The sequence below is a fragment of the Chionomys nivalis genome, chromosome 18, assembly GCF_950005125.1.
Source record: "Chionomys nivalis chromosome 18, mChiNiv1.1, whole genome shotgun sequence".
Classification (NCBI taxonomy): domain Eukaryota; kingdom Metazoa; phylum Chordata; class Mammalia; order Rodentia; family Cricetidae; genus Chionomys; species Chionomys nivalis.
In genome coordinates this window covers 6,505,789-6,519,134 of record NC_080103.1, presented here as the reverse complement: position 1 = coordinate 6,519,134, position 13,346 = coordinate 6,505,789, and the positions used below count along the sequence as shown (strand labels likewise).

Sequence of the window (13,346 nt, the reverse complement as noted above, 5' to 3'; positions counted from 1 at the left end):
ACGGCCTGTCAGGGATTGAACTTCTAATATGTGAGTGTCTCAAGGTTCATTCAAACTGTGGCAGGTGGATTGGGTGAGCTACTTCTTAGCATCTCATGACTGCCCCTAAGACTACTTCCTGTATGGGAGGTGTTAAAATTCACCCTTGCTGGGAAGTCTGTCACCAGCCTCTATCTGCCCAGAAAAGACTGCACTGTCAAATGTCTCTGACAGAAACTGTGTGTCAATCAGAAACAGCCTGAACCACTGAACAAACCATTCTTTTTCCTGATGGCATGACCAGGAGGCCTTCAGAAAAATGACAATTAGATTGAACGGAGTCAATCTAAAGACATCGAAGGGCAAGGGCCCATGAAAAGCAAAGGCCTGAGTAAACGAGAGGTTAGAAAGGCTCACCATGTTGCAAGAGATGCGTAAACACTCTAAAAGCCCAACCTGGGCACCAAAGGAGCCTTCACAGATGGGGAAACATGCTCATGCATCCTTCTCTTTGCGTCCAATACAGCAAGAACCAGCCTGTGTACATCCTTGGAACAGCAATGGGGGAGAGGAACTGTCCTCTGGGAGGGAGGAGCTGGCTGGGGTGCTCCTGGATACAAATGCTCTGAGCACTCTCTCAGCTCAGCAGGGCCTAGCCAGACCCAGGCAGACCACAGACACTGAACAGCAGCACCTCTGAACGCAGCTCTGCTTGGCTGGTCTTCGGAGTACTTTGTGGACAAGGCATAGAAGGCTGGAGACAGGAGACCGCAGCCAGCTTGTGCCTCCTGGAGGGACCAGTAGACTTCTGGACCTGTTCAGCAGGGCAGTGATGAAGAAGGTGGGCAGGCAGGAAGGGACTGGGATCAGCTCTTTCATCCAGGTTTTTTTGTTTTTTTGTTTTTGTTTTACATCAAACATCTGTAGCATGCAATGTATCAGGCTCAGCTCAGGAACTGTCGTGGGATATGTAGTGACAAAAAAAATGTCAGCTGCTGTCCTGGAAAACATGACAACCCAGGGGAAAACAGATATGTCTGAGGGGAATCTCAGCCCTTAAATATGTATTCAAACATGTACAAGTCGGGTATGTGCAGAGGAGGGCTGGGCTATGGATGAGCACTGGAGCTGCCAGACAGACCATGGATGACTGCATACAAGACAAGGGACAGATAACAAGGGAAAGAACCTCACTGGCTGAGCAGGTGGGAGTCCTTTGGAGAGGAAGTTGAATGGAGGAAGCAGCACCCAGACCCTGAGAACGGTAAGTGCAAAGCTTGGGAGACATTAGAGGATGTCAATAAGAGAAGATGCTTTAATTGCAATGCAAGAAGGGGGAACGAAGAGAAACAGTGAAAAGAGGAGGGGACAGAGGTGCTGAGCCAAGGTGGGAGGTAAGGACGGGTACCCATCAGGACCAAGAGCATCCTCAGATGGGACAGGGGCCTCCTTCAGTGCTTGAAGTGAGGCCATTTCCTGATGATGTCATACAGTGCCTGTCCAGGGGACAGAATGTTGGACACATCACTGTGGCCCATTAGCAGATAATCAGGAATCAGGTACCCCTCGGCCACGGCACACTGGATCAAGTCCTGGGCAGCTTTCAGGGCAGCTGCATTTGGAGGCTGATCTGCAAAACACATTTACCCATAATCATTAAGATCTTAAAGCGGCTTGGCTGTGGCAGTGAAAGGCACCCAGATTCCAGTCTCCCCATCTCCCACCCTAGCCTGTCCCACAATTACCAACAATTAATTAGGCATAAAGCAAGGCAAAACTATTTGGTTTCCTAATTCCATCTGGCCAAAATTTCTTTAGAAAATTCAGAAGTGCCCTGGAATATAACATATAGGGATGGCACAGTTTCTCAGTATGTCCAGAGCAGAGACAGCCCGTGGGATTATCCTCTGCTTTGCCATCACAGGCAATGCTGCATCCCAACATCATTGCCATGGTTACTGAGGAAGGACACATATTTCCCACATGAGACATGAAGATACCAAAGTTTTCAAAAGACATTTTTTTTCTCCTTTGCTCCGGGCTTGCCTTGGGTATGGACATAAAGTGGGATAATCTGGGGTGGATGTGGGCGAATTGGAGGCAAATATTCTATTTGGGAGCCGCTCGTAGTAGCACTCATTCTTTACTGAGCGTTTTTTAAGATATCCTGTTGATGCTACTAGGTACTTCCAGCATCACAATGCTGTCCCCATCTGCCTGATGTTTCCTGAATGTTCCACATGATATATCATTAGGCAGAACCCTCTGCCCCAGTTATGCCTTACCTACAAAGTTTCCTATGAAGGCAATTCCTAAAGCAATGTCATTGTATCCATAGGTGTGAGAGCCTTCGATATTCCAGCCAACTCCTTCATACACTCCACCATCCTGGCCCACTAGAAAGCTAGGATTGGGTTAAAGAAAACAAGAAAGTCTGAGGAGCACAAGTTTCTTCAGTCATCCCTTCAGTCACTAATCTGTCCTTCCATGCATTTATCGCATACTGCTGGATGTCCTGTATGTGCCAGTGTGCAGGAGTCAGGAGCAAAAGCACGGCTCTGAACTGTGCCTCCATCCCGGCGCATCTCGCCTATCTTTCCTAGCCATTGGGCTTCTCAGAGCCCTGTGCTTCCTCCTTAGGACCCCGACCTAGCTCTTCTCTCCTTCCACTGAGTGCATTCACCCAGACTAAACCATCATCCCCTCCCACAGCTTAAACTACTATCTATAAAAGTCAATATGCCAAAGAAACTAGTTGCCTTTTGCATTTTCTGCAGCCAGAAAATGAGGTGTCATCCTAAATCCAACATTTCCCTCTCCCGGCCCCATTCAACTACTACCCATGACTCATCAATTATGCTTTTTTAACAAAGCTTTTAACTTCCCCCGCTACTCCCGTCCAACTGTCGCTATCCAGCTCCGACTGGGATTATATAACAGCACCCCTTCCCGAGTTTTCCCTCCTTCCAATACACTCTTAAAGTCATACCCAGGAGGCTGGAGTGAAGGTTCCACACTTGAGAGTGCTTGATGCTCTTGACCAGACACGGGTTTGGTTACCAGCACCCACATAGTGGCTCACAACCATCTCTAACTCCAGTTACAGGGAGTCTAACATCCTCTCCTGACCTCTGCAGGCACCAGGCATGCTTATGGCACACACACATACATCACAACATAAAAGGCTGTGACTTTCCAAACACTATCCAGTCTGCCTTTACACAAAGCCAGTTTTCAGTTTTACTTACAAGACCCACATAATGGTTGGGATCCTACAGACCCCACTCACTACCCTTCTCTCGGAAATCCAGTTTCAGGTTTGAGTGGGGCATGTTCTGTTTCCTCAAAGACACACGCTCTATCGATAGCCCAAGCTTTTGAATGTTATTCTTCTTTAACTAGACTACTTCTTCTTTGCCAGCCAACCCCCACACCTTATTCATGTGCCAATAAAGATGCCCCTCTTCATTAGTTCTTCTCTGACACCTTTCTTTCCTCCAATGACTTCCGGGCTCATCTTCCCTGTGCCCTGATCTTCTTCCAACACTGTGCTTGACATTCTGCATTGTAATTATCTGTTTATTGTTTCTCTCAAGCCCACAAGAGAAGGGACCATATCAATCTTGCCTAGTGTTAGACAGAGTAGGTACCCAATAAATGCGAGTTACAAAGTTAGTTGAGACCTGAGTGGTTGCCTCACCCAGTTACAGCCATGTCAGTGTTGGTAAGAGCACACCACACATGGAGGTGGGCAGATTCCACCATAGGTTTACAAGTTGAGGAACAAGAATCAGCTCACTGGGTGTTTTCCAGTTTGTGATTTCCATGTTTGTGGTCAGTTCCCTATTACCTGCTGTGACCATAGCAAGACACAAAAAGTCCTGGAAAATGAAGCATGTTCTCTCCTACATACAGAGGCTGCCCTTACAAAGAGATGGGGGCGGATACAGCTAGAACATCAGTGGCACACTGCAGAAGCAAACCCATCTGAGACCAGTCACAAGATTCGTTGTGTAAGTCCTGGGCAAATAACTGAGGTCCCTCGTATTCTAACCCTGAGTCCCACCTGTGACAGCACAGGCATCTCCCAAATGTCTTCTGTATATAATTAGATTAATAATGTTTCTTTAATTTAGTCCTGGCACGAAAGGAACCATGAGAGAATAATCTCACTCCCTGTCTTCAAACAGGAAATGTCCCTACTGTAGAGATGAGACAAGAGCCCAGAGGGCTTGGTTGAAAGTGCTGTGGTAAGCAGCAGAAGACTAGCGAGCCTCTAACATCAGAGAGAAGCTGGAGCTGGCCAGGACCGTCACCCCTTATTGGTTAGGACAGGGTACCTAAGACAGCACACCCCTACTCTGCCCACCATGCTTTCCCACTACCCCTTCTGCAGTATTTTCAGTCTTTCTGATCTGGAAGGACTGGAGAACATGCCTGAGAGGTCAGGTAGCCCAAACTGTGACCTGAAAGTTACCCAGTTCAGATTCTCACGAGAATAAGGTGTGGGACCCATGTAAGACAACTGGGCTCCCGCAGCTTTGCCCTCCACCGTGCTGAAGCCACAGGGCCATCTCCCACTTACTGATATGCAATGTCGCAGAAGTCTTGATGGTTTATGTGAAAAGACTGTATGTCTCGGACACGAGTCAAGCAGTCTACAGACTCATTGCAGCTTCTCCCAGCAGTGTGGATGATGATGACAAATTTGGCTGGCAGGTTCATCTGAGAGCAGTGTGTCTCTCTGGCTTCCCATGCAGATCGTGGTGTGATACTGGGGCATGCTGCGGTAAAATGAAAAGCCAAGGGGATGAAAATTTGCTTTGTATGCTCATGAACCAACAAACAGCCAAAGGCCAGTTCGCACCACTCTCTCACCAGTGCTCTGTGTGTGAACTTGGTAAGAGTTTGGAAAGATCAGGCATCCAGATCAGAACAATGGAGCTAAAAGCATGGATTCTAATGCTGTAAGAACCAATATGAAAGCAGAAAGAGACAGACTGGCCAGATAGAGGCGTGACTGTTTTCTTCACAACACAGGATGTCTACACGCTTCCAAGTGTGTCATACAATAATGTGGGTCTGTGCAAATCAACTCTGTCTTTAACAGATCGAGCTAATGTGGAAATAATATACAGTCTACAAAGAACTCACGATGTTAATGGATTATCATTGTGAACAAAAGGGTCAAGCCCATGATGGGGAAACCCACGGAAACAACTGACCTGAGCTAGTGGGGGTTCACTGACTCCTGACTGACAATGGGACCCTGCATAGGCCCAAACTAGGCCCTCTGCATGTGGGTGACAATTGTGTAGCTGGGACAGTCTGTGGGACCACTGATAGTGGGACCAGGATTTATCCCGGGTACTTGAACTGACTTTTTGGAGCTCATTCTCTTTGGATGAATACCTTGCTCAGCCTAAATATGGGGGTGGTGGGGTGCTTAGTCCTGTCTCAAAGTGATGTATCAGACTTTGTTAACTTCCCATGGGAAGGAAGCCTTACCCCCTCTGAGGAGAGGATGGGGGTGAGGTGGGTGGGAGGTTGGGTAGGGGGAGGAGGGAAGGGAATGGGAACTGGACTTGATATGTAAAATGAGAAAAATATTGTCTTAAAATAAATAAATAAATAAATAAATAAATAAATAAATAAAGTGGAAATATAAAAAAGGAAAATACTACCAGCTCAAAAGTAAGAAAATTTGCCGGGCGGTGGTGGCGCACGCCTTTAATCCCAGCACTTGGGAGGCAGAGGCAGGCGGATCTCTGTGAGTTCGAGACCAGCCTGGTCTACAAGAGCTAGTTCCAGGACAGACTCCAAAGCCACAGAGAAACTCTGTCTCGAAAAACCAAAAAAAAAAAAAAAAGTAAGAAAATTTTTATTTAGAGATTTATAATTTAAAAAAAAATTAAAATATCACTGGATCAGAGAGAAAGGCTGTGTGAGCGGAGAGCTAAGCTGCTGAAAGTGCTCACTGATCTGATTGGTTTTAATTTACTGACCATTCTTTCCAAACTAGCAGATTATCTTCATTATCTGGTTTCTTATAATAATCATTCTCACATCAGCATTGCCTATAATTTCAAATTTTTCTAAGCACCACAGTCATGGAAAAGGTGGCTGGTTTTGGAAAGGTGTGTGGGGATGAGTGTGTGTGGGTGTTTGTGGGTGTTTGTATGTGGGTACATATGGATGTGTGTGGTTGAGTAGGTATGGGTTGTGGAAGTGAGTGTATGTGGGTGTGTGTGGAGGTGTGTGAGGGGGTGGGGTGTGTGGAGGTGTGTGTGAGTGTGGGGTGGGGTTGGGGGTGTGGCAGGGTGTGTATAGATGTGTGTGGGGGTGTGTCAGAGTCAATGTGTGCAGGTGTGTCTGTGGGTATGTGGTGGTGAGTGTGTGTGGGTGTGTATGTGGGTGTGTATGGGTGTGGGTGGGTGTATATGGGTGTGTGAGTGTGTGGGGTGAGTGTGGGGGGGTGTGGGTGGGTGTATGCGGGTGTGTGAGTGTGTGAGATGTGTGTAGGTGAGTGTTTGTGGGTGTGTGTATGTGTATGGGTGAGTGTGTAGGTGTGTGAGTGTGGGGGGTGGGGGAGGGGTAAGTGTGTGTGAGTGAGTGTGGGTGTGTATGTGTGGGGGTGAGTGTGGGGTGTGTATGTGTGTGTGGGGGGTGTGCATTTTCACAATATGTGACTACATCTACTCCATTCCACACCCTACTTCCCCCTCTCCCTTCCACACTTTCGAACACACTTCATCTGTTGCTTTTTTATGCTCTTACTTTCCTCACTGGAGCACGGGTTCCTTCATGGCGAGAGTTTGTCTGACTTTTTTCACAGATGTACGATAAATCTGAAGGCTTCATGCTTCTTGTACACTCAGCAGAAACATGAGCACACATATATTTATGACTAGAATGGGTCTGTAACAACACCATTCTGGTGGGATGGAGAGGCCAGGGAAAACATGGTCTTTAACTTCTCTGACTACTACGGATGTCGTTCAGTAGTGGAGTGCTCGCCTAGCATGTCCAAGGCCTGATTAAATCCTCAGTGACAAAAAAGTAATAATAACTTCCCTGATGTCATAGCTATGACACATGTGAGATGTCCTTGGCCCAAGAAACCCTTGGGAGCCTATCAGGAAAACTCTCCCAAATGCAGCTCGTCGGGGGTGGGGGCAATGTAGAGACACATGGACTGGGCTGAAGGCCTTACCTTTCTTGGGCATCTCTGAATGTTGAGGAATCAAGCAGGTCTCTTCTTTTAAGAGCAGTGGCTGGATGTACTGGGGTGACAGGTAGCCATTCTGGACGGCATGGTTGATCAGGTCCTCTGCAGCTGATAGAGCAGCAGGAGTGGGGCTGTTGCCTTCGTGAGAGTAAACATGAAAGATCTGTCGGGAGGAACTCCAACCCAGACAGCAGCAACAGGGAGGGCCGAGACCTCCTGTGAGTGACCGGTAGACGGGAAGAGAAAAGACAGACGGAAAGCCTGAGAGAGAAAAACTACTTGGTCAGAGCTAGCTCCAGCAACCAAAACTAGGAACCTCTTCTAAGGACCAAACTGAGACTATTTATTCTGCCTTTAAATAGAAGATTAAAAATCAGCTGAAAGATACGTGGGGAGAGACTTCCTTGACCAAGTCAGAAGGACCCTAACCTGTGGGAAAGGGTGACGGTATTTACTGAGTAACTGCAGGATCAGGCATGCCTTAAACTCTTTTATATCCGTTAACCCACATAATTCTTGCTGAACCTCCCTATAACACTTGCTATTAAGATCCCCAATAAAGAACAGCCTGCGGGTGGCTACCTCTTGTTGACATTAGCCTTCGGCACCAGCCCTGCACTCTGCTCTGCTCTGGCTGGAAGTGGATGGTCAAAAACTCCTTCTCTGACTCCAACTTTGCTGGCAAACCTCTTTTTTGTCTCTATCAACAAAGATACTGAAAGAAGAAATAATCCATGCTGTCTGCCTCTGGCAACTAAAATATCAGTGGTAGATGATCCAGATTCCATTGACCATAACTGTGAACTCAATGCCCGTGGCAACTGCAGCAATATATAAACAAGTATAGACCAGAAGAAAACAAACTGCATCTCACAGAGTGCCACTGCAGGAAGGATTTCCAGAGTCAGGGATATCAGAGATGGTACCTACAAGGCAGGCTAAAAAGATGTGACTGTGGAGGCAACAGGTGAATTAAGGGTGCAGGCACCTTCTGAGTCTGGAGGGACGACCATTACCTATTTTACTGCCGAAGAAGGCAATGCCCAGGGAGACATTACTGTAGCCTGGAGCATGCAAGCCTTGGACATGCCAACCGACACCTTCATACACATTGCCATCGTCCCCAACCAGGAAGCTGCCAAGCAAAAAAAAAAAAAAAAAAAAAAAAATGCAGATTTAGTGGTAAACCTCTGTATAGAGGAAATTCACTTTCCTAAAGTGGTCCTAGAAGCTCATAAAAAAGTGAAGTTTCAATAATATAATAATGAAAGACAAAAGAGACAATTTTAGACAGCCTAAAGAAATAGGAATATATTTCAATTTTGGTTTTGTCTTCTATTACAGGTGTTTTCCAGACTCACTTAAAAATAAAGAAAACAAGGAAGGAAGGAAGGAAGGAAGGAAGGAAGGAAGGAAGGAAGGAAGGAAGGAAGTGCTATCACCACCTTTAATCCCAGCACTCTGGAGGCAGAGGCAGGCAGATCTCTGTGAGTTCGAAGCCAGCCTGGTCTACAGAGCTAGTTCCAGGACAGCTGGGTCTGTCACACAGAGAAACCCTACCTCCAAAAAAAAAAAAAATTACTCACTTTGCTCAAAGTGGAATTTGAATGTGTGACTCTCCAGGACCTGAAGACAACTATATTTTTCTACTTGTTAATTCGTTTTGTTGCTGTTGTTATTTGGGAGTGGACAGCCTTTGAAACATGATCTCTCCCTGTTACCCAGGCTAGCCTGGAACTTACTGCATTGCCTCAGCTGGCCTTGAGGTCTCTGAAGTCCTCCTGCTTCAGCCTCCTAAGAGCTGCGGTTACAGTTGGGCACGACGACATCCAACTTAGTCTAGCATGTTCTTGTTTTTAACTATAGGACCAAGTACTTGAGCCTCCTTTAAAACAATTAGCTACAACTCACAGATCCTGTAGACTCTTTTAAGTTTGTTTTTAAATAATGTCTATATTTTTTATTCTACCCCTTCTTTTATTTCTGCTCATTCTGTTGTTCTCGGCTTTCCAATCCACCTTGAAAATGGTGTTTCAATGCTAGATTCAGCGGTTTACTAGACTATGAATTCCAAGGCAAACTGAATGCAGCAAGAACACTTTCCAGGAGCTGGAGAGATGGCTCAGTGGTTAAGAGCACTGTCTGTTCTTCCAGAGGTTCTGAGTTCAATTCCCAGCAACCACATGATGGCTCACAACCATCTGTAATGAGATCTAGCGCCCTCTTCTGGCGTGCGGGCATACATGGAAAATAAATCTTTAAAAAAAAAAAAAAAAGAACACTTTCCAGGGTCAAGTGAAGCCCTGCTCACCTGAAGGCTCTGTCACCTGACACCGAGAATCAGCGCCTGAAGTGTGCCCACCACTTCTCTACTCTTTGGTGCTTCCAGCAGGTTCCTCTGTCACTTCTGCAGAGTCCTTTATTAGTTCAATGTCACCACTCCCTACATCTACAGTGACCACACTATCAAAAGGAGGTGTGCATTGTCACTGCAGAAACCTGATTGTTTAGAGACAGAGCCATTGAAACTACCAAGAAACACCATGACTAGAATAAGCAACACTTCAGGAACAACAATGTAGTGATGAGGAACAGGGACAGGCAGATAAACTGTGTCTAACAAAGTCAACACAGCTTCCACCGAGGACTGAGCAGAGGTCCCTGGAGACTACAGATGCAGGCTGTACGGCCTGTCTCCAGCTGTTCTTGCATACTGAGCATCAGTCTGAAAGAGTGTGGAAGCACAGACCATCCTTTTCAAAACGGATTCTTTACAACTTCTTTCTACTTGTTTTTTAACCCCCATCCCTGCTCTTTATCTTCATCTGTTTGTGAGCTTTCTCTTTCTTGAGGCTAATGAGAAAAACTTGGGGGCCTTGCATAGAGCCCTCAGAGTAGATACTCTTCATGCCTTGTGCTCATTTAAACATGGGCTCTCCTCCTCACCATTCCCTGCCCCCTGTCCACTCATTCCCTTGTGATACCCAGTGGTCATTCAGGGTATTAAATGGAAAAACATTTCATGGGTATGAGCCCTGACTGGAAGGGAAGGGGACTGGGCCATATAAACATGCAGTCTCAACACAATTCTGAACCCAGGTCCCTTGATAAGTGCCGCTTTAAAGAAATTCTTTGGTATCCATAGACTGATTATGGCATTCTCATTTAGGTAATAAAGATAGCAATAGGGGAAAGACAGATTCTCTTCCCCTACTTCTCCTAACTGGTTGATAGCAATGAAGCCCTTTGTGAGCCGTCATGCTGGGGGCTCCAGGGATAGCTGTGGTGGTTTTGTAACCGTCTGTGTGTTCTTTCAGGATCACCCAGCATGAAAGCACCCACAGGGTTGTTCCTCCTAATGACTTCTGGATTTTGTTTGAGTTCTTTTTTTCTAACGTTTTTCAGTCATCATAAATGCAACACAAATGAAGCCCAGGAGATGGGAGATACAGAATAAGGAAAACCAGGAGAATTCTATGAGGGATAGCCTTGAGTGTGGGTTTGGAGACTTGGGCGGTCTCTTACTTGAAGGCCACATCACACCAGACTTTGTTGTAGACTGATTGGGACTGTAGGACTCGCACCATCTGGCTGCAGCTGGCCCGATCTCGGCACTCCATCCTGCTGAGCTGCTCTGTGATGAGGTAGGCCACGGGCAGGCTCAGCTGCACGCTGCAGGTGAGGGAGCTCGCCCCCCACTCCTTCCGGGAAACTATGGTAGGACTGCCTGTAAGAGAAACCACAGATGAGCCTGCAGCAGACCATGCCCAAGTACTAGCTCCCCCACTGGGACATCTGGAAGCCCTGGGGGTGGGGGGGGGTGCTTCATCAGCCACAGCTGTCCATTCTCATCTCTATAGCCCAGTTTGGGCTCAGTACTCACCTGGACCTGTACTCAGCCTTGTCAAGTTGCCTGGTTAGTGGGAGTAACTGCTGATGTTGGGAACTTATTTGTAGCTTTAAGGGTGTAGCATGAGCAATAAGGGGTCCAAGGACCCACGAATGAGGCAATAGAAAATGATCTTTATTAAATTCTGTCTCTAAGGACAATCCCAGTGATCCATATATTTCTGTTCAGGAACAGGTATATACTTCATAAATCTATTAAGTTTACTCAAGGTAATGACAGCCATCTTAGTATGTGGCTCTATGATGTTACCCATGGGTCTGCTGGTAGGTATGCAGGTGACCCATAGAAAGCAACATTGTTCTGATTAAGGACCAGGGAAGGCTTCAGCGACCCTAGGGCTGGATTGAGTGAAAGCAGATGTAATGAAAGCCTCACTACGGCAGGAGACAAGGACCATAAAACCCACAGGACCCTCAGAGGTAAAGAAGAGCGATCAGCCAGTGAGTACAGCAGATACAAAGCAGAAGCAGGCAACTAACTGGGGGCTCATTCAATCACTGCCACGCTCGGGCAAGCCACTTCCCCATCAGACCTTAGTGTCCTCATGCACACCATGAAAAGATCAGCTATGCACTCTTTGCATAGTTTCTTCAACACTAACTCTGTATGTAACCCAGTAGCATGTCTACCTAAGGGTAGAAGGCAGAGAGCTAGCTAAATTGTGTCAGACAACGTGAAAATTTGTCCGGCACTTAAGAAGGACCAAACTCAAGTCCATGCAATTCAACAGAATTCACATATATTTACCTGAGGCCTAATCACTTTATAAAATGATAAAACATATTGCAGGGCCGTAAAGGCAATCCTGTACCGACATAATTTGTATTTATTTACAAACATAAACTCTGGTCAGGGTTAACTTGATGATGGTGATGATGATGACGGAGAAATGGTACAGCGATTAGAGCTACAAACTACCTCGCCATCATGATTTCAATGATGTGCTAAACCTTTATAGTCAGCTTGATTAGACTTGGAATCATTGACCAGACCAGTCTCTAGGCATGTCCGCAGGGGATTGTCTAGATTAGGTTAGTTGACTGGGAAGCTCGGCCCTTATTTAAAGCAGCACATTCCATGAGCTGGGGTAGCGGCCTGAATGAGAGGAAGCTGAGCGCCAGCATTCACTGCTCTCTGCTTCACAGCTGTGGAACGCAGACTTGTTTTGTTTTGTTTTGTTTTGTTTTAAGACAGGGTTTCTCTGTGTAGTCCTGGCTGTCCTGGAACTCACTCTGTAGATCAGGCTGGCCTCGAACTCACAGAGATCCACCTGCCTCTGCCTCCTAAATCCTGGGATTAAAGGCGTGCACCACCTCTGTCACCACCCAGTTCACAGCTGTGGAAACAGGTGACCAAATGCCTTAAGTTCCTGCCACTGTGTCTTCCCACCATTATAGTACATGCATGCACGTGTGCACGCGCGCGCTCACACACACACACAGACACACACACACACCACATGTGTATGTGTCCTAAAACTGCAAGCCCAAGTAAACCCTTTTCTCAAATATTTTGTCACAGAAAAGCAATCAGTACAATACCTAATTAAATCCCCAGTAACAGATCAGTGATTCTCTTTGATAAATACCTAATGTAAAAATACACAGATAAAGAGGCTCACTCTGTGACTTGCTGTCACCCTGCAGCTTCCATGATGAGATTTTCCCCTTCCTATTTTTTCTTTTTTTCTTCTTTTTCTCTTAAATTTTATTTTGTTTTGTTTTGGGGTGGGGAGGGAGATGGGTGGGATCAGGTAGCATGATGTGAAAGACACAAAGAATAAGTAAAAATTAATTAAGTAATTAAAAACAATGCTAAGAAGTGGCTGATATTGTTCTCATTTCACTAATGTGATTAAGGTCACATGCTAACACGCAGAGGATAACAACAGCTTGCAGGACACCGGTGCCAATCTGTCAGTCCCAGAGCAATGCGACAAGTGACAAAGCCACACACGCTCTAGTAAAGACAACGCTGGGAGCGTTTCTATTTCTCCACACGGGGACGGTTGCGTGTCAGTCAGCAAGGACACTTCTAATAAGAAGAAAACTTACCGCACACCAGGAGACTGAGAGCAGAGAAAACAAGGAGCCTGGGCAGCATCTTCAAGTGGTCCCAGGATACCAACAGCGAGTCTTACCAAGAGTCCTGGGGGTGCTGGCCCTGGAGAACACAGACAGTTACCATGACTGTGGTTCCAGGATACCAACAGTGAGTCTTACCAAGAGT

At 46.3% G+C, this 13,346-nt stretch overlaps 1 protein-coding gene across 1 annotated transcript; it reads right to left on the bottom strand.

The window, feature by feature from the left end:
- Positions 1-1,430: 1,430 nt before the first annotated feature.
- On the bottom strand, positions 1,431-13,220 carry LOC130890065 (peptidoglycan recognition protein 3-like). The gene is made up of 7 exons (XM_057794008.1): positions 13,172-13,220; positions 10,733-10,934; positions 8,224-8,342; positions 7,193-7,345; positions 4,565-4,763; positions 2,265-2,383; positions 1,431-1,609 (listed from the first exon to the last, which is right to left on the bottom strand). The coding sequence occupies exons 1-7, from the start codon at positions 13,218-13,220 to the stop codon at positions 1,431-1,433; spliced, it is 1,020 nt and encodes a 339-aa protein (XP_057649991.1).
- Positions 13,221-13,346: the final 126 nt, after the last annotated feature.

Coding starts and splice junctions, on each gene's coding strand:
- LOC130890065 (XM_057794008.1), bottom strand. CDS start 13,220: ATGCTGCCCAGGCTCCTTGTTTTCTCTGCTCTCAGTCTCCTGGTGTGC. Junction 7,346..8,223: donor CTTCTTCGGCAGTAAAATAG/GTAATGGTCGTC, acceptor ACTCTCACGAAG/GCAACAGCCCCACTCCTGCT. Junction 4,764..7,192: donor TTCAGAGATGCCCAAGAAAG/GTAAGGCCTTCA, acceptor ATTTTACCGCAG/CATGCCCCAGTATCACACCA.